The sequence below is a fragment of the Perca flavescens genome, chromosome 1 (assembly GCF_004354835.1).
Source record: "Perca flavescens isolate YP-PL-M2 chromosome 1, PFLA_1.0, whole genome shotgun sequence".
In the NCBI taxonomy this organism is placed as follows: Eukaryota; Metazoa; Chordata; class Actinopteri; order Perciformes; family Percidae; genus Perca; species Perca flavescens.
Window position 1 is genome coordinate 32469993 of NC_041331.1, and position 18429 is coordinate 32488421.

General features: G+C 40.8%; 1 protein-coding gene across 1 annotated transcript in view; it reads right to left on the reverse strand.

Moving 5' to 3' along the window:
• Window positions 1-18429, reverse strand: part of igdcc4 (immunoglobulin superfamily, DCC subclass, member 4) — a 55829-nt gene continuing 37400 nt past the window's right edge. Inside the window, exons 5-20 of the mRNA XM_028578843.1 lie at window positions 15788-15922; window positions 14672-14824; window positions 13628-14038; window positions 13368-13532; window positions 12903-13040; window positions 10556-10738; window positions 9863-10072; window positions 8756-8857; window positions 8387-8570; window positions 6924-7051; window positions 5483-5653; window positions 5135-5269; window positions 2952-3054; window positions 2527-2758; window positions 2282-2410; window positions 1-1472 (exon numbers count right to left, since the gene is read on the reverse strand). Coding sequence (XP_028434644.1) covers window positions 978-1472; window positions 2282-2410; window positions 2527-2758; window positions 2952-3054; window positions 5135-5269; window positions 5483-5653; window positions 6924-7051; window positions 8387-8570; window positions 8756-8857; window positions 9863-10072; window positions 10556-10738; window positions 12903-13040; window positions 13368-13532; window positions 13628-14038; window positions 14672-14824; window positions 15788-15922 — 3074 coding nt within the window. The 3' untranslated portion in view covers window positions 1-977. The remainder of the gene's footprint in view (window positions 1473-2281; window positions 2411-2526; window positions 2759-2951; window positions 3055-5134; window positions 5270-5482; window positions 5654-6923; window positions 7052-8386; window positions 8571-8755; window positions 8858-9862; window positions 10073-10555; window positions 10739-12902; window positions 13041-13367; window positions 13533-13627; window positions 14039-14671; window positions 14825-15787; window positions 15923-18429) is intronic.

An 18429-nucleotide genomic window follows, 5' to 3' on the forward strand; every position in this document is an offset into this window, starting at 1 on the left:
AAAGTGCACTTTCTGTCCTTGAAGACTCATTAAAAACAGCTCATACCTTAGACATATGACAGAAAATGTTAGTGGTTTTAAAACCGGGACTTTTTCAAACCGCGGTATACCTTGAAATCGGTAACCGGCCCGTGCCTAGTACCAAATCTGTATACTCCATATCTTTTTACAATTTGAGTGTTTTTTTCTTTTTCATTTTGACATGTGGTTGTACTTGTATTCAATAGAATCATCTATAGAAATATACAGAGGTTATAAACGCACCTACAATAATTAGGCACCTGAGACCCCCACACTCCAGTCAGAAAAAATTTGTGTGTAAATGTGTGTTTATGGGTGACCGTTTGAGTTTGTGTGAGATACCATGGACCCTGAGACAGCAGGAGGCTGGAGAGATACACAGGTGTTCTGCACTCTCAGAGGTGCAGATATCCTTTAAGGCTTATTCCTCAGTGCTACGGTAAAGTAGCATCCACATGAAAAAGCCCAGGGAGACCCATCAAGCTTGCATTTCCAATCCTTCCATCCATGATGATACATAGCCTGTCTCACTCACAGAACATATGTACTAGCTTTCTCATTCCTGAGTGGAACAAAGCCATAAGCATGTGGGAATAGCCTCCTTCAATCCAGTTCCATCTGCTTGGTTAAGTTAAATCTTTCTTTTCTTTCCTACAGACAGGAAAAAACCCAGAGGAAAATATGGTTGCAATGCTAGTGAATGCATACATATATACAGTACTCTACCATTAAAAATATACTGTATATGTGTACTGTTTATACATGCACGTATGAAACAATGGATTCAAAGTACCTACAAAAACTTTGCAAGGAAGAGAAAAGAATCCAATAATGAGGTGCATAAAAGTAATCCCTATGGATTGTTCCTGGGTATGTAAAGAAAGAAAGAAATCCGAAAAGAAAATCAGTCTGATGTCTGCATGTGTGTGTAAGGTTCGATGCCCTCCATGCAGGGGCTATGGGCACAGATAACCGTGTGCTGCTGAGGTAGAGTGGACAAAGCCAGAGCTGACAAAGGGGGCAGGAGACAGCCCTGCAGAGATGGCCTTCCCAGGTGCCAAAAGGCAGTGTCTGGAGTCCCCATTCTCCAGATGCTCTGGCCTCAGCACAGAACGCACAGTCTTTGGGGAGTGGAAGCCATTGGTTAGCCCCATGTCCGGCTGTGGCTCTATGTCTGCCGTGCCTTGTAGCTCCCCGTTGTGAGTAGCCACCAACTTTATCAAGGGAAGACTCGAGGGGCTTTGGGCCAGTGATAGTTTTTTGAGAGTGTCCCCCTCTCCTGGTGGGCTTGGCTGACTCAAAAGGGAATATCTGTCCTCTGATAATGAGGGTCCCCTGGTGGTGCCCTCCTCCTCTTTCTCCCTCCCTGGGACTGACAGCTCTGAGTGAACAATGACTTCCGCCTCCACCTGGTTACTGCACACAGATGTACACAGACAATCTTCTAAGTCCTGCAACAAAACAATGTCACTGTTAATTCAGGTTGTTCAAATAGTTGATCTACTTGGGTCACTTAAAAGATGTAATAATTTTTGAGTACATGTAAAGTCTGTAATGGCTACTCTTTTTATAGATATCAGCAGTTTGCTAAAACCCTCCCCCGAACAGTGATGGGCCAATCATAGCTTAGTTATTAATAATCCAAATTAAGTTTCCCCCTGTAAAAAAAGTTAAAGCAAAAGATAAAAAAAATGTATTAACAGTGTTTTTTTATCTACTCTTACTCTAAGCTATAACTGTTAGCATGTCTGACTAACTAGCTTACTGCATACTGTATAAAACGTTACTGCCAGTGCCAAGGAGCCAATCATTAACTAAGGTCACATTAGTTTGTGTGGTCAAAGGGTATGTTAAAAAATGCCCTAGTCATGACTAGCACATCCATTTTGTAGTAGTTTCCCACTCTTTGGAAGCCAGTCTGCTATAAGAGTTTAGGGTAAGTTTAGCAGTTCAATCCAGCTCTTTTATTAGATTTGAGGAAGCAACCTTAGCATTGTTAACTGAGAAAGCATTACGTTTGCTGGCGTTTTGCCTGGGACATGCAACTTCAGCCTCTTTTCTATAACCCAATGCAATGCCCCATTGTAATATGTGCCGTGCAATTACGGAAATCTTGACAGGCATAGTGACAGTTACTAAAAGGTGGGCGTAGCTTAACAAACAGTAGAAATACCATTTGACCCAGTGATGCTACGGCTAAAGTTGCTTGTCGGAGACAGGTTCATAGCTAAAATTGATTGAATTTAGTTTGTTCATTTACCGTGCTGTTATCAGTAATTAGCCTGTTGAGAGCTCCATTAATGAGTGTTGGAGAGTCTTCTGTTATGGTGTCTCTGTATCTAGTGATTCTGTTGGCCCAGTTATGACTCACAGAGCCATTCCAAGCAGCCTGCAAGACAGTGGATGCACCAAAATTACAACTAGTATCCCTCTATCAACACGTGAAAAAATAACAGAGTATCCAAGGCCCATCTGGAGAAAGGCTACCCCCTTGCAGGTTTTGACCTTGGGTTCAGGTGCAGGAGCATCCTCCCCTTCCCCTGGATTAGCACTTGCCATCAGGCTCTGCTCCTCTGAGGCCTCTTCTAGCGGCTGACCAGACTCTTGGCTGCCTGGGGGCATCAGTGTCTCCAGCTCGTAGCTATTGCTGCACTCTGGCACGTTGGAGGGAACGTTGCAGCCTCCTCGTCTGTACTGAGGGGTCACAGCTGTGGAGTCCAGGCCCCCAGATACCTCCCTATAAGGAACAGAGATAAGAGGAATATTATAGGAGGTGGGCACTATGGAAGACTGCCAGTTAATACAGTTGGCTGTTTTTTTAAATCTGGCTTTAAATTTGTAAGACAACAGTTGTTTTAAGTAAGTAAAACAAGAGTAAATGTGCATAATGTAGGGGCTGTACAAGTACTGATACTGTAGAGTTATCTTACCTAGATTTGCCATTACGAAAGCTGAAACACATGCAGAGGAGGATGCATATCAGCCCCAGACACACACCGACTATGATGCCTGTCACTGCGTGGATGTCCAGCTCTGTTCAAATATCAGACAACATGAAATTGTAAACAACAATCAGGGCAACACACAATTAAAGTTGACACATTGCAGAAATGTTGACACTCCCAGAAATATGCCATATTGGTTTTCATGTGTGTTGCCAGTAGTTTTATTTGGCTCATATCTAGAACTCCATCCTAAAAATACTAAGAATTATAATAACATATCTAGTTAGAAATTTGGCTCAGGCCTAACGTAAATAGACTTGCCGTATTGATTTAGTTATTTACGACAAAGTGACAGTAGTATAGAGATATAAGGCAACATCAACTTATGACAGCAGGCCTCCATTGATAGTCATTTATGCTGGGTATATTTGTAGGTCTGGACATAGAGAGGAGAGGAAACAGATGGTGGGAGCTCTCACCCACCCACTAGCCTTCTCACTCCCATTCACACAGCAAACTGCCAACCCTATTACAGCCTATGTGAAGAAAATAAACCTGTTACTCTGTTTTAGGATTTGGCTACAACAAGAATGCATTCTCGCTGTGCAAATGTTTAATGTGCAGATATTCCAGATATATAATCCTTTTGAAAATCAATTCCCAGCCATTATGCACTTAATGACTAGCAAAGAAAAACAAAACAATGTACTGTATGTGTACAGGTTGGTGGATAGCATGTACACAACAATGGGTTTGGTCACAGAATAGTTCTCTATTTATGACATTCTCTGTATAAAGACAAAAGGGGCATTCAATAATTACAAATAAAGATAAAATGCTGACTAACGGAATTAAAAAGTGTATAATGAAAGTGCTTTTCACAGCAATTCTACTAGGCACAGAGAGTAGTAATTCAAAGATCTCCCCTGGGGGCCACTGATGAGGCTGCCCGTTTGATATCCACACTTGATGTTCTCCTCAAAGTGCACCAAGCAGAAACACAGTGTCCTGCCGAGCTACACTTTCTCTGCGTGTGTGTGTGTGTGTGTGTGTGTGTGTGTGTGTGTGTGTGTGTGTGTGTCTGTGTGTGTGCTCGGTATATGCTTGTTGCTGCGTATGGAATCAAAAGTGGCCATATTATTTGAATCTTAGAAGCAAGTGAATACCTAATTGTGTAATTTAACCACTACTGAAAATGTAAATACCACAGAATTCATAGCTTTTACATTAAAATCATCATCTATCTGAATTTGTCAGGTTTTATTTCTCCTCTTTGACATTTCCAGAAGGTTAAAAAGTGGTGCAATTTCAAAAACTTCAAGTCTAAATGGAATTGATTAGACGTCTGGTAATGTCATTCATATGTTCTGCGTCTCATTAACCTAATATACAAGAGGAAGGAGTATCCTGGGTAGTTTAGATGTTTACATTTGGATGTTCTTTAAATCAGAATTTGAGAAACTTAAATATAAATGAAAAAAAAAGCTTAACATTTAAGTTTTTGAAATTGCACCACATTCAATTACCTAAGGAACAATTCAATGAAGGGAACCCAACCTAGATCCAACTACATAAATTCAGATAGATGGTCAAATATTTCAAAGCTATACTCTTACATTTCACAATAAACTATTCAGTGGAACTATTATAAATTATCTGCTTCCATATCTGCTTGTGAGAATTTTTTGTGCAAACGAAATTATGAAAATAAAGAACAAAAACAAAATGACCTATGTTACTTCTGTTTTATATGCACTGGAAGTCAAATATAACAGTTAGCAATCATGTTGTTGGAATAATACCCACCAATTAATTATATAGCATTAATAGTATTCCTTTTAATGAATATAAAGACATTAAAAAAGAGATGTGACATTTTCTATTCATTTTTCTGGTAGTCAATTTCTAGTTCAGCCCTCAGCCACAGAAATGCCTCTGCCCCTAGTAAAGTGATAAGTGTTGTCCCTTTCTCACTAAGCATTTTGCAACCTCTCCTGACATTGAGAATGCAACCTTTCTCCTTCTCACTCCTGTCGATTTCCATTCACACGTTAACCTCTCTTTACTGAACTACTACCACCATAACCATGATTACTGCTACCATTGCTCTAAAAACTACTGTTACTTCTTTTATTATGTCACTTATATATGTGCTATTTGACACAAACCATATTTCTGAAGGGGGGTGTAAACATCCTTTATAGGTGAATAAGGCCCTGGCCCCACCTCAGTAGATGCTCCCAGCTTAAAAAAGTAATGGGTGTCACTGGACAAACCCTGGACCTCCACACTGGTAATGCTCCCTGAGAGAGAAAGAGAGAGAGAGACAGAGAGACATTTTCAAGGCCCATCGTAAATCACAGCTTCACTCAGGCATGGAATTTAAAAAAGAAATATCAAACAAGATTCTAAAACTAAAGGGGTACATTGACATAGTAAACTGAATAAAACTATGAGCTAAAAATTCAGTGATTAATGGTTTTCAGTGCAGTGAAGAGTTGTGTCATGCCACCCACCATCCTGAGAGATGTTTTCCCACAAGTGCTCAGGCTGGCTGAGGTTGCCACTGAACAAGATCCTGTAGCTGATGATGATGCCGTTAGGCTCCAGCGGAGGGCGCCAGCTCACCAGCACAGAGGAGGAGTCCAGAGCTCTCAGCCGCAGCTCCTCAGGAGGTGTTGAGGGCCCTAAAGGAGAGAAGAGGACTGGGTCAGTAATTATAACCCAGAAATGAGGCCTCACAGCTGCAGAATGTATATTTTCTTGGTGGGGGATTTTACATGTTGTGTGACAACCATCTGTGTCCTTGTGTCCCTGCCACCTGGGTATACAAAGAGCGAGGGGACAAGCAGGGCAGTGGGGGGGGAATGGGATGGGGCTCAGGTGATGATACATGGCAGTGGGGAGCGTCATGAGGTGACTGGTGGTAATAATGTCATTAAAAGCAGCCCAGTCTACACTCTCCACCCTGACTTGGCTTCTAGACAGAGCTGCTGGCCAACATGAGAGCCACTACTACACCTGGCTATTTCATTACAGCCCGTTATCAGCTATCACAGCCAACTACTACTTCCCATGACCACTGGCCACTGGCCAGCCAATACACTGATCCACACATAAGTGAGCACACACTCCCTTGCATAGACAGTCTCACGCACAAATATATTACAGTATCTGCAGACTTCAGAAAAACAAAAATGCAATACATTCACCTTACTAGCTGGAGACCAAGGTTAAAATAAGGAAATACAACTCAAGCCTAGATAATCAGACAAAAAATGATCTGAAAGCATGATTGTGCACTTCAAGAACCAGATTTAATAAATCATTTATAAGGGACATGAGGTGACACATTTTAAGACCAACAGCATATCTTAGAGTAGACAGGGTAACATTTTTAGGGTCTGTAATAACTATAGGCTATTGTGAGTTGATTTTAAATTAATTTAAAGGACAAGGCCCCTGAAATTTAACCTCCTGCTTTTTTATTTGACCTTTAGTTAAACAGAAAATGCTCACTGATCCTGCATTCGAAACACATTCGTAGATATTTACACACATCTACACCTAGTACTGTAGCTGCCCAGCAGAAGTACACTCTTCTAATGTTTTGGCACAGTGTAGTTCCCCTTGAGCTGTTTTGGGTTAAGTGACTTGCTCTGCCAAGGTTGTGAGAGCAAGGAGTGTTTTCATTTATCAATTTCAAGTGAATGAAAAAGTGCATATGTGAGTGAGTTTACTAACATACTGTATTTCCTCACCAATTAAAAAAATAAATTTAAAAAAATTTAAAATAAAAACTGAATTAAAAATCAAATATAATGCTTACAATACCAAGCAATGTTTTAAAGGCCACAAACTCCTACAGGAATATCTTCAGGGACTTTAACTGTTGGCTCTTTAAAACAGAATACAAATTTAACTGACTACACTGACAGAAGCACAGCCGAGACTCACGGTCAGACAGGGTAGACTCCTCCACTGTGCCGCTGAAGGGTCCAACCACGTCCACTCCATTAGACTGCACCGCCAGCTTATAGCGGGTGAAGGGCCTCAAGGCCCCGAGAAGTATCTCCTGAGCAGAGCTGCAACACACAAACACGGGAGAGTCCTGAGTGTGTGTTGCATATTTTGTATTCTGTGCTTTTGACTTTGTTCAATTTAGTCTTGTTAGTTTGTACAACCTGTTGGACCACTCTAGGCTACAATATGTATTACCTTTATATTGTTCTGGTCTATCGGCATTTCTTTAAACAATCGTTTTGGGCGGCGCCGGACCGAGCAACAGTGCCTCTGCAAAATAGCCTCGGGAAATAACTTGTTAGATGTAGGAACGTTTATGTTCAAAGGTTGTTTTAGTCGTGCGACAGAAAACTCTCGACAGATAGTCTAGCTAGCTGTCTGGATTTACATTGTAATTTCCCTTGCGGGATTAATAAAGTATAAATTATTATTATTATTATTATTATTATTATTATTATAAATTATCATTATTATTATTAGATCTAAGGAGAAGTTAACCATAGTCCTCATAAATCAGGCGGAGTGTAAATGCCAACACAAAGAAAACGTCGTTGATATAGACTAGGCATAGAGTAGTAGTTCCATTTTAAGTGAGAGGGCAAAATCAATGTAATGTGCTTCACTTTCATTACTATATAAATGATAGTAGAGCCTCTTGAAGCAACTTGAAAGATAATAGAACTCTTACTACACTAACACTAAAATTGTGTTGGTTTGTTTGGTGTTAGACATAAGATTATGTTTAATGTAAAGAAATGCAGAGGCCAAGGTGCTCCTACAGATGGAAATGTGTCACCTAAAAGAGAAATGACCTTCTGGTTCTTCCAGCAGAAAATGTACACTAAAAGCTTGTATTTAGTGAAGCCATTTATAGACTTCAAATGCAAATAAAGAGTGCTTTAGGAATGCTTCTTTTTGGTGAACAAATTAAGACATCATGCTTCTAAAGATGTGTTCTCTCAGTAACACTGTTAAATGGGATAAGCAATGTAAACATTAATACATAGGAAGTTATGCAGGAAGCAGTATTGTTCAAATGTTGAGATATCCAGGGCCATTATGTCTTGAAGGGATATGGCACCATTTGTTGAAATAAGGCTTATCACGGTCTCCTCTTGCTGTAAATAGGTGGGCCAATGCATTTTTTGTGCATGCATTGTTATAGTCCCGTGCAGTGCCGTCGCTAGTTAGCTTAGCGTAGTGAATGGAATCCTATGTTGCCGGTTAGCAAAGACAAAAAAACCTAAATTAATTACTTGCACTAAGACAAAAAATGCATTGGCCCACCTATCTACAGCCAGGGTAGACCACCATTATAACCACTATTTCAACAAACGGTGGCGTAGTCCTTTAAACATTGCATAAAAAGATTGAGATTGTCCAAGCTGGTTTCTGACCTTGTGTAATAAGAAACCAGGGAGGCGTTGGTGGTTCCCGCTGGGCTGCAGCGCACTGTGTAGTTGATAATGCGTACGTGGCTAAACCGTGGTTTCTCCCAGCGCAGCCAGATGGAGGTGGAGCTGTTGGCCATTGCTTGGATGCTGCTTGGGGGCAATGGAGGGGGAAGGAGCTGCAACAATACTTTAACACACACACACACACACACACACACACACACACACACACACACACAAACACAAACGCACACATACACCTTATTTGCCTTGATATAATAAAGGAATGGAAAGTGTTGTTTTTTTTCACAAGATACTCATTAATTAATTAATTCATGTATACATGCACACATGCAGTAAGATACATCTTACTTTTGTCATGGGCCTTGTCTGTCCTTCCCTTCCACACAGCAGCTGCTCCATCTATCTGCTTGTTGTATCCCCAAACTCTCACCTCGTACTGCCGGTCAGGGACTGACAAATACGCACGCACGCACACACACACACACGGTGAGAAAGAGACAATAATGAAAACTGCTGTATGCTGTATACATATATTTATTATATATAAGTAAACTTAAAGCCACATTGTGTACGAATTTCTCCCATCTAGTGGTGAAACTGTATATGACAACCAACTGAATATTACTTTCTAGGCCTTCCCATTCCGAGCGCATTTCAACTCCTACGGAGGCCGAACCCAAAATTGGTATCTCCATTGTTTACAGGCAGCTGTTCAAGCCATTCCAATTGGTCTTGTTGTGTTGTCGTTTTAATTCTCTTTTTCGCTTCCCAGGCGAGTAATCTCCCCCTTGCATTCGTCACGGTGCCACTGAGTTTAAAAGTGCGAAAGGCGGAGGTATGTCCCTCTTTGGCTAATGTATTTTAAAGATGGAGGTGCAACATGGCTACCGTCATTCGAGCGACTCGCTAGTATATATTCTGAATGATTCTAAATGGCAAATTCTACGCGTACAAGAATACATGGATTAGATAGTGGAAAAAATTACACAATGTAGGTTTAAGCAGACTCTAACAAAGACAAGACTTTTAAGACATTTAAGTTTTGACATTAGTATTCATTAGTATTATTAATTGCCTTTCGTGAGAGGTGTCTGTCTATTTCTGGTCTTTTTCAAAAGTAAGAGTGCTTGTGAGGGGCGCCCTGGTAGCTCAACTGGTTGATCGTGAGCCCCACAGGGGCTCAGTCCTTACCGCATTTGCCGTCGACACTGTAACAAAAGCATTTATCTTGTTCGGAAAATAGAACGAGGCTGTCCAAAAGCTACGCCTAAAGTGTGCAAAAATAGCTGACTCATTTTTTATCAAATATTTTTATAAAGCAAAGTGGGAACCATTTGATTTAAAATGTAGTCAAAGGGAGCTAAATGCAAAGTTAGAAAAATGACAATGAACAGTTGAAAGCAGAACTGTATTAAAAGCAAGTTACATTTGAAGAGGCCTCTGTCACCAACTTACCCAGCTTGGTGAGGAGATGCGACCTGGCCCTCTTACCAAGCCCAGTGGTGTGGGTCTGTATTGTCCTTTCATTGGCTGATTCATCAGCCTCCACCTCTCGACAGGACAGCTTGTAACCAGAGACCAGTGTGTGATTGGGCGAGGGATGCCATGTCACATTGAGTGATTTCACTCTGGCTCTGACTTTCAGCTCAGTGGGGGCAAAGATCACTGAAAATGTATGCACATGGAAATGGAAAAAAATAAATGACATGACCAAGAATTCCACATGATACGCTAACACTAACCAACAGACTTCAGCTACATTTCCACCTGTTGCATGTGGAAAAGATCACTGTCTAAATCCACACAGTGCTGCTACTAGCTGACGTCATATTCCAAGTGTATGGTAAGCAATTCACATTCAGTCTATGTAACCATCTATGAATTGTATTAATTTGAATTTCAAACATTTAGCAACAATGAAGAAACAAGAGGGCTGCAATGCTAGAAAGGCTATCAAAATTCAAGTTAGCAAGACCGACAAGTACAAGATGGAAAGATGTGATTGGCAAGGTAAGGAAACAAGTGATTCTCATCAAGCAAATTTTACTGAGAGTTTATTCTCTCAATAATGGAGTATAGCTCTCAGAATTCTACGTTATTCCAAAAATACTACAAAACTAGTGTGAACCTGGTCTGTGTCTTCCTTACCCATGCTGTGGTCGCTGTGGTTGTAGTGGGCTAATGTTTGGTGCTGAGCCCACTCAGAGGGAACCCCAAAGCCAACGCCTGTCCCAGCTGCTATCCTCAGCCGGTAGGCCTGGTTGGGTTGCAGCTCTCTTAGTGTGAACTGAGTCTCATTACCCCCAACTTCCACTGAGAACACACTGTCCACTGTGGGAACACACAATACAACACTCACATATACTGTACATGTATCCACTTATGGAGTATCGAATCAGTATGATGTTCTGAATGTTTCTTTAGAGAAAATGCGCAGCTTATATAACTGATGATTCAACACATAATAAGCATCACACAGGAAAAAAAAATTTCAAATGTTCTTTACTGTGTTCCATTCATTGAAATATATTACTGTCTTTCAAGGAAGATCTGTTATGAAAATGAGTCCATTCAGAGTGAACTCAATCTCCCTGTACATTCTGGTGAGCTTGGTATTCAGAATAATAATAAATACACTTTCTATATAATATAATATTTTTAACCCTGTTATACTAATTTCTGAGCCTCTGCACTCTAACATCTGAAGTATTATCAGTACAGAAACATACAACATTTTTAAAGTAGACTGTCTTGTACTTTTCTATGAATAACTTCTGTAAAGAAATTAAAATGGGTATATCTCCTGAATTATAGTGAGTGTGTCAACTTTGAGCCCCATTTTCACCTGGTATTAAAATCCGATCTGAGTGATCTGATCAGCTCTAAGTACAGGTGTGAATGTACCCAGGAGGCATTGAGGACGCATAAGATCCGATTACTCTTTCGAAGGAGGTTTAGCCCACATGTGAGAGAGTTTCCACCTGGTTTTAAATTCCATCCTGAGTAATCCGATCGCAAGTGGACAGCTCAAAGTACATGTGTTCACACCTGGCAGAAGAATGCGTCTCCAAATGCGTCCTGAGTGACCACTTGTGATCGGATCTCACTTCCCCGCTCTATATGCAAATAACCACGTACATCCTTTCCGTTTGCATATAGGCAGGCTTGTTACTCTCACATAAATCATACATTAGAAATGTGCGATGACTAATGAAAAAGCACTGCCAAGAGTCTGTATGTGTGCCAAAATAAGGATGTCTACCACAAGTCGCCGGGAACTGTGCAGGAGAGAAAGACGTTTTAATGTCTCTGTGTGTTCAGCTCTCAGTACTTTTGAAGCTTCTAACTGAATGGCTGTGTTTTGAAGTTTAGTTATATATCTGCTTTATTTTACGTTTCATGTTCGCTTATAGGAGTTGTGTTAAGTTACTGCTGATGAAGACCCAACATTTCCTGCTTTTACTGCTTCATAATAAAAGCTAACAAAATAAGCAGGGACTTTTATTGTTAAGAATTTAAAAGGAAATTAAAACGTTTTACGGCCCCTGCTTTCGACCACTGAGGCTCGCCGGCTTCTAAATAGCAACAGCAGACATTGTGACAAGAGCAGGAATGTCTGTAGTAATATTCGTGATTTTTTTTCTTTTTTATGAAACTAAAAATATGTTTGTTGTATACCTGAGGCTGTACTTCCAGGCAACCGGGCAAGCACAGAGTTCCAGATAGCCGGGGATATAAGAGCAAAAACAATGACACATCACTGACAGTATGATAATAACATCCAAAACACACAATTCCCTCTCAGTGGTTACTGTGACATGAGAAATACTTTGGATGAGTACGTAGTAAATTGTAAATGTTGCTTTTACTGTCAGTTAAGGTCAACTTGTAGTGCAGCAGGGGTTAGGGAGCGCATAGACCAAAGAAAATGACCCGGGATTCGCCGCAGGGTTGTGCGCAATGAAAGTGTCACTGAAATGGCCCATTTTTGTCTGATGTCATGTTATTTTCTTTAGGCCCCCAACGTAGCACAAGTAGACTTTATATTTCACAATTACTGTTTTCGGTGAGATCATTTATAGATCTCGACATTTTCGACAGCAGCTTCATTTTAAAAAGAAAAGAAAGAAAGAAAAGAGATGGACAGACGAGCTTGTTGCAGGAAACAGTCAGCTGTTACAGAAACTCCTGAGCAGTTTAGTGCTTGTGTTTCGTTTTTTACCCTTATAGTTTTTTAAAACTTTATTATGGCAGTGATAGATATAGTGATGTTTCCTGTTTACTATACGGAACTCTCACACCGCATTAAAATGGACCGACAAGTCTGAACGTGGTTACATGATTGGCCAACTCAAGGTGAAGTCGTTTTGCGTTTCTCCAAAAGTTGAATCCGTCTCAACATTTTGCCGCAGGCAACTGCGGGTTTGGGATCCCTGTCTTTTAAGCTGGATTGCCTGACAACCGTCTGACTGTATGTGAACGCAGCCTTACTCACCCTGATCCAGAGTGCTGTACTCAATGCGATAGCGGGTAACAGCTCCTCGGCTGTTCTGGGAGGACAATGGATGCCACATCAGCCTGATGTCTGAGGGGGAGGTGCTGGCTATAGACAGCTGAGGAGGTGCACTTGGCACTACAGGATGGAATAAAAGGATATACTGAACTGTTTGATGATACACATTCATGGCATTTCCTATAGATCTGCACAGTTACTGGACGGCTGTAAAACACACTTTGTCTATAACTAATCTATACTTAGTGAACTATTAAAAAGAAATGTTCAGCTGAGTCTACAGTGAGCTACTACTACACATTTTTAAATAACTACATAAACTAAACTTCATGAACGGATGGTACTGATGAGAAGGCTACCATGCTATGATCTGTGAGTCTGTGAAGCATTCAAGGCTGGCCTTATTTTACCTTGGATGGCTTTATGTGTATTAGTTTGATTACTCACCGTCCTCCAGCATTTCTACCGTAACAGGCAGGGATGGCGGACTGGCACCCATGGGAGAGTAAGCTACCACAAAGAATGTGTAGGCAGTATGGGGGAGAAGCTCTTTGACGTGATACTCTGTGGTGTCGTTGTTCATTGCAAACTGGTACTCCACATTATCTGAACCTGAAAAGGATGGCAATATTCAAATCAAATACATTTTTTAAAGAAAATGTGGACAGATGCCGCACGGGTTCACACACTTATGAACAGAGACAAACCTGCGGCGCGTTGGCAATGCACAGAGTAGCCGATGATTTGGTCCGAGTTATATTCAGGTTTCTCCCAGATGAGCAGGGCAGATGTGCTGGAGTAGGGCGTGGCAGACAGGTGGCGAGGAGAGCTGGGCAGACCTTCCCTCACAATGACTGTCAGCTTGGCAGTGGCACATGCCGTGCCTAGCCCGTTGTCTGCTATGCACTGGTAGTAGCCCGCATCCTCCAACGCCAACTGGTTGATGAGCAGGACTCCAGGGCTTTGGGTCTTTACCCGTCTGAATGTCTTGATGGGATGACCGTCTTTTAGCCAGTGCAACACTGGAGGAGGCTCCCCAGAGCTGTTGCACACAAACCTGGCTGTGTTTCCCCGGGAGAGGGACGCTGTCTCTGGGGGCTGGAGAATCACTGGAGGGGCTGTTGGAAGTAGGAAACAAAGCTCCGACTTAAAGGGGACACTGTTTATATTTGAACTATACAATTAAATGGACACCCCAAAGATTGTATATTGGACTTTGATAAAGTTAGGGGACTACATAGATAGGAATAACCGTTAAAAAACAGTTGTGAATTATTCTATTTGTTCTTTTCCAGTACTATCAGACCTTCAATTATTTGGTGACTTAAGGGGAAGCTGGTGACAGAGACTAGGTCTTAGCTAAAACAGCTCTCAGATAGAGCTGGGCAATATGGAGAAAATCAAATATCACGTTATTTTTGAGCAAATACCTCAATATCGATATTGCGGCAATATTGTAGGGTTGTAGGTGCTTTCACAAAATATATACACAATAAGATTTTTGATAAATAATCACCTCATGACTCAGTGGATAAAGGCAAACAAAAGTGTGGTAAGTTCAGAAAATTACATCACTTTACTGTCATGTAGCCTTTAAAACCAAAAAAAGACATCACTTGTGTCATATTACTTGTGACAATATCCCAAGTGTAAGACAATATCTAGCCTCGTATATCGATATAGTATATTGCCCAGCCCTACTCTGTCTATGATATCTAATTTTCCTTATATAACATACAAACATGTCCTACCAGGCACATGCAGCTCAGCAGCAGCATCAACAAATTCTCTGGTCATGGGCTTGTTGGCCCGGCAGACATAAACGCCGGCATGGTGACGCCTTGTGTCTCTAATCACCAGGTTTGTTGCAAGGACGACCACATCAGTGGAAATAGGCTTTCCATCTGATCAAAGAAAAAAGCAACAAAAAGACAAACAAACAGGACAGTCTTAGATAATACAGATGAAGAGATTGGCCTTGAGAAAAGTGGAGATCATTTCTCAGGCTTTCAGTTGCCTGAGAAACAGCACAAAAGGCAGCACTTTCAGCAGCAGAGCATTTGACCTGTAATTCCACAAGCTGACCAACAGGTGGCTCTGTGACTTTTTAGTCTGGGTTCACTGAGGTGTCTGCATTGGCACACTACTAGGCTGTGTAAAATCCTTCATTATTCACTTTATAGACCCCTATTTAGTTTGTCCGCCATTTTGTTAGATGCTTTACAGAAAATGATCATCACCTACATAATGAAGCTCACAAAGCAACATAAATAAGAAAGTAGTGACAAAGCACCAGTTACCACTTTGCATTGCACATGACCTGAATAGCGTAGTGTAGTGCAGTTTTCGGAATTGCAGAATTCCCTGTAAAGTGAAATGTTAATAGTGAACGGGGAAGAATTTCAGATGTGCCACTTGACTCAAAACAAACTGCAGAGATGTTGCCAAAGCACAGCACAAAAGAATTCCAAAAGCTTCACATAACATCATTCCCACCAGGACTACAAATGTGTGTGTGTGTGTGTGTGTGTGTGTGTGTGTGTGTGTGTGTGTGTGTGTGTGTGTGTGTGTGTGTGTGCATCAACGTTACGGAGGTGTTAATCAAAGTAACATATCATCTTATGTAACTAATAACTCACACACATTAAAACAAAGGAGGACTAGTTGAGAGGAGACAGCTATCATCAGTAAAACAACAACTTTACAGCCACAGGTACGCAAATCTTATCCTGACGTGTTAATGTTTTTTCTTTGTGTGTGAGAGACAGATAGTTAGAGAGCAAGACACAGAAGGAAAGTGTGACAGATGCAGTAAAAAAAGAAAAACAAAGAGGATGAGAACCACGAAGAGCATTTGCAAGTGTTACCTTGTCTGCTCCAGGACACCAGTGGCTTCGGCTGGCCTTGTGCCATACACTCCATCACAGCTGGACGGCCGAGCACGACTACTGCCTTCTGAGGTGGTGCAACAATCGCAACTCTGTTCAGGGCTTCAGTCGAGCCTATGACAAAAACAACCAATAAATATAACCAATACATATTAGATATGTTTGTGATTGTAGCTGGAACGTTGCCTGTTTGAATCTACTGACTGAATGTGAGATGCTATCAGCCTGGTCCCGACTTCTGAATCGCTGCCCACATCTACAGTTTTTTCAGCAATTCAAATACTTCATTCTTCACCTATGAATGCAATTTGGTCTGATTATTGAGCAAAAGTGCATACCATCCCTCACCAATTACTGTTTAACCCCAGCATTTAGAAACTCCAGTAAGGGTGAGCCTAAAAGCTTCCAGGCCCTTGTGTTCTCAACAAAACATTGAAGATACAGTTTCTTTCCTTTCTTTTCTAAATCACTTGATTATAATAAAAAAAAAAACATCCCCTATAGTTGGCTGATTGGTATCTGCTTTCTGTATGTATCTGTATTGCTTAATCAATTCTTAGTGAAATGGTGAATATGGATACGAGCTGAGAGGAAAAAAAGGTTCTGATGTACGAGTTTGCTGGGAAACAGGATGGAAGCCCTTATAGCACATATTAATACAGGTAGCAGTATACATCTGACACAACAGACTGTAGACATACTATACAAAACCTGTAATGAACCCTAAACCAAAGGACCGACTGAGAGGAGATGATGTGAAAGAAAGAATCTTTGTATGAGAAAAAAGCTAAACCATTACCTCAGTTAAAAGAACGGCCTCAATTATGGAACTGAGGCACATCTCTGTCCTTCAGTCACTAAGGTTGTTATGCAAATCATATTGTTAATGGGTTAAAGGGACCAGACACTCTTGAGTGTGTATCAGTGCGCTATTGTGAGAGGGTCTTACTTCCCTGTAACTCTGCTCAGTCTAGGCAGACTCAGCAGCAGCACATCATGCTAATGACTTCCAGAGAGATGCCTGGTATTCTGTAAACATTATAAATTAATCATTGAGATTACATAAAACAATCCTTGCTTATGCATAAGGCTTTAAGTGGGTCAGTCCGCCTTTGCGAGGACTGCACTGCAGGGTGCTCCTTCATAAGGGTCTTGGGTATGATGGGTGTGGGTGCAGCGTAAAGCATGTAGAAAACTAGGTAAAGGAAAGAAGAAATGGAGGAAAGTACAACCTGGAGGTTGAATGCAGCTGAAGTACTTGGATTTGAGCACCTCAACATCAAGCCGTCAAAGCTTGCCTATGGGTGTTGAGGTGTCCTATTTATAGATATCTGAAGTGCAAGCGAGTGAAGTGAAAGACCTGACATCTGTAATGGTTCGCAATAGAGCCTTAAGTAGTTTCCCCCTAGGATTTCAAGACAGCAGCAAGACCACTATCAGCTTCCTTGTCAATACAGGTGCGAAAATCCATTAAAATTCTTTACCCTAGATTATATTTTTTGCACACAAATGACGATACGAGAAGCATGATAAAAAGTAATTTAAGATGGCTGTAAAGATGGCATGCAAACATTTTAAAGTCGGAATGCTGTTTATGACTCACTTCTTTTGGCCTCATCTATCTGTCTGTCTCCTTCCTTTTTTCTTTTTGCCTTTCTAGTAAAGGACAGAAAGGCTGTGACTTGAAAAGGACACAAAGGTTCCCACAGAGCAGCCAATTACAGTTGACTGATCTCTAGCTACAGAGGCAGATAATACAACATTGGCTTTAATCCGGGCTGCCTAATGGTGAAAACACACCTCACAATACCATTCACTGACTCACTGCACTATGTAATCCACTAATGAAAGTCCTTGTAGGTTACAGTCACCCTGGGAGATTGATCAAAGAGAGAAGGGCGAACACTGATGTCAAATTAGTAAAATATTTTAGAAACAGTATACTGAAAGACATGACTTTGTTCTATAAACAGCATTACTCATTTTATTTAATTGACAGCATTATGTTTCATTGATTGGAGCAGAATTACACCACATTGTAGCATTCATCCTTTGTTTGTTGTCATGTTGTTCTGAAATAACGTACATGGTATTTTGAGGATTTGATTTCTTCTTGCCTGTGGAGTCAGCATGTTTAGTAATTTTGATCATAGGAAATTGCAAAAAACAGCCTATGTAAAGTATGCTTTCATAGTCTATTCACTGTGGGTTGTAAACATTGATCAGTGATACAGTAAGATGATTGGTGATGAAGTGATTCCTAATACATATATAAATGTTTTCCCTACAGCACCTATGACTTCAATAAAGTTTGTATTTGATTTGCATAACTTGAGATGTGTTATGCTCATATAATATTTACTCACTGCCAGGCACTAAAACCAAAGTGCACAGTATAAAAACTATGCCTCAATACTATTTTCTTGATATCTGTATCTGTTGCAGCACATGAAGTCTGAAGGACAGTAAATGCACAACACTTGTTAATACAAAACAACAGCAGCTTAAAGTGCTTTGCATAATAGAAATGCTTTTAATGAGAAATGAGAGGGGGATTTATATACATAATATTGCATAAAGGACAAATGGTAAAGGTCTCTGAAGTTTTAATAGGCTGAAGT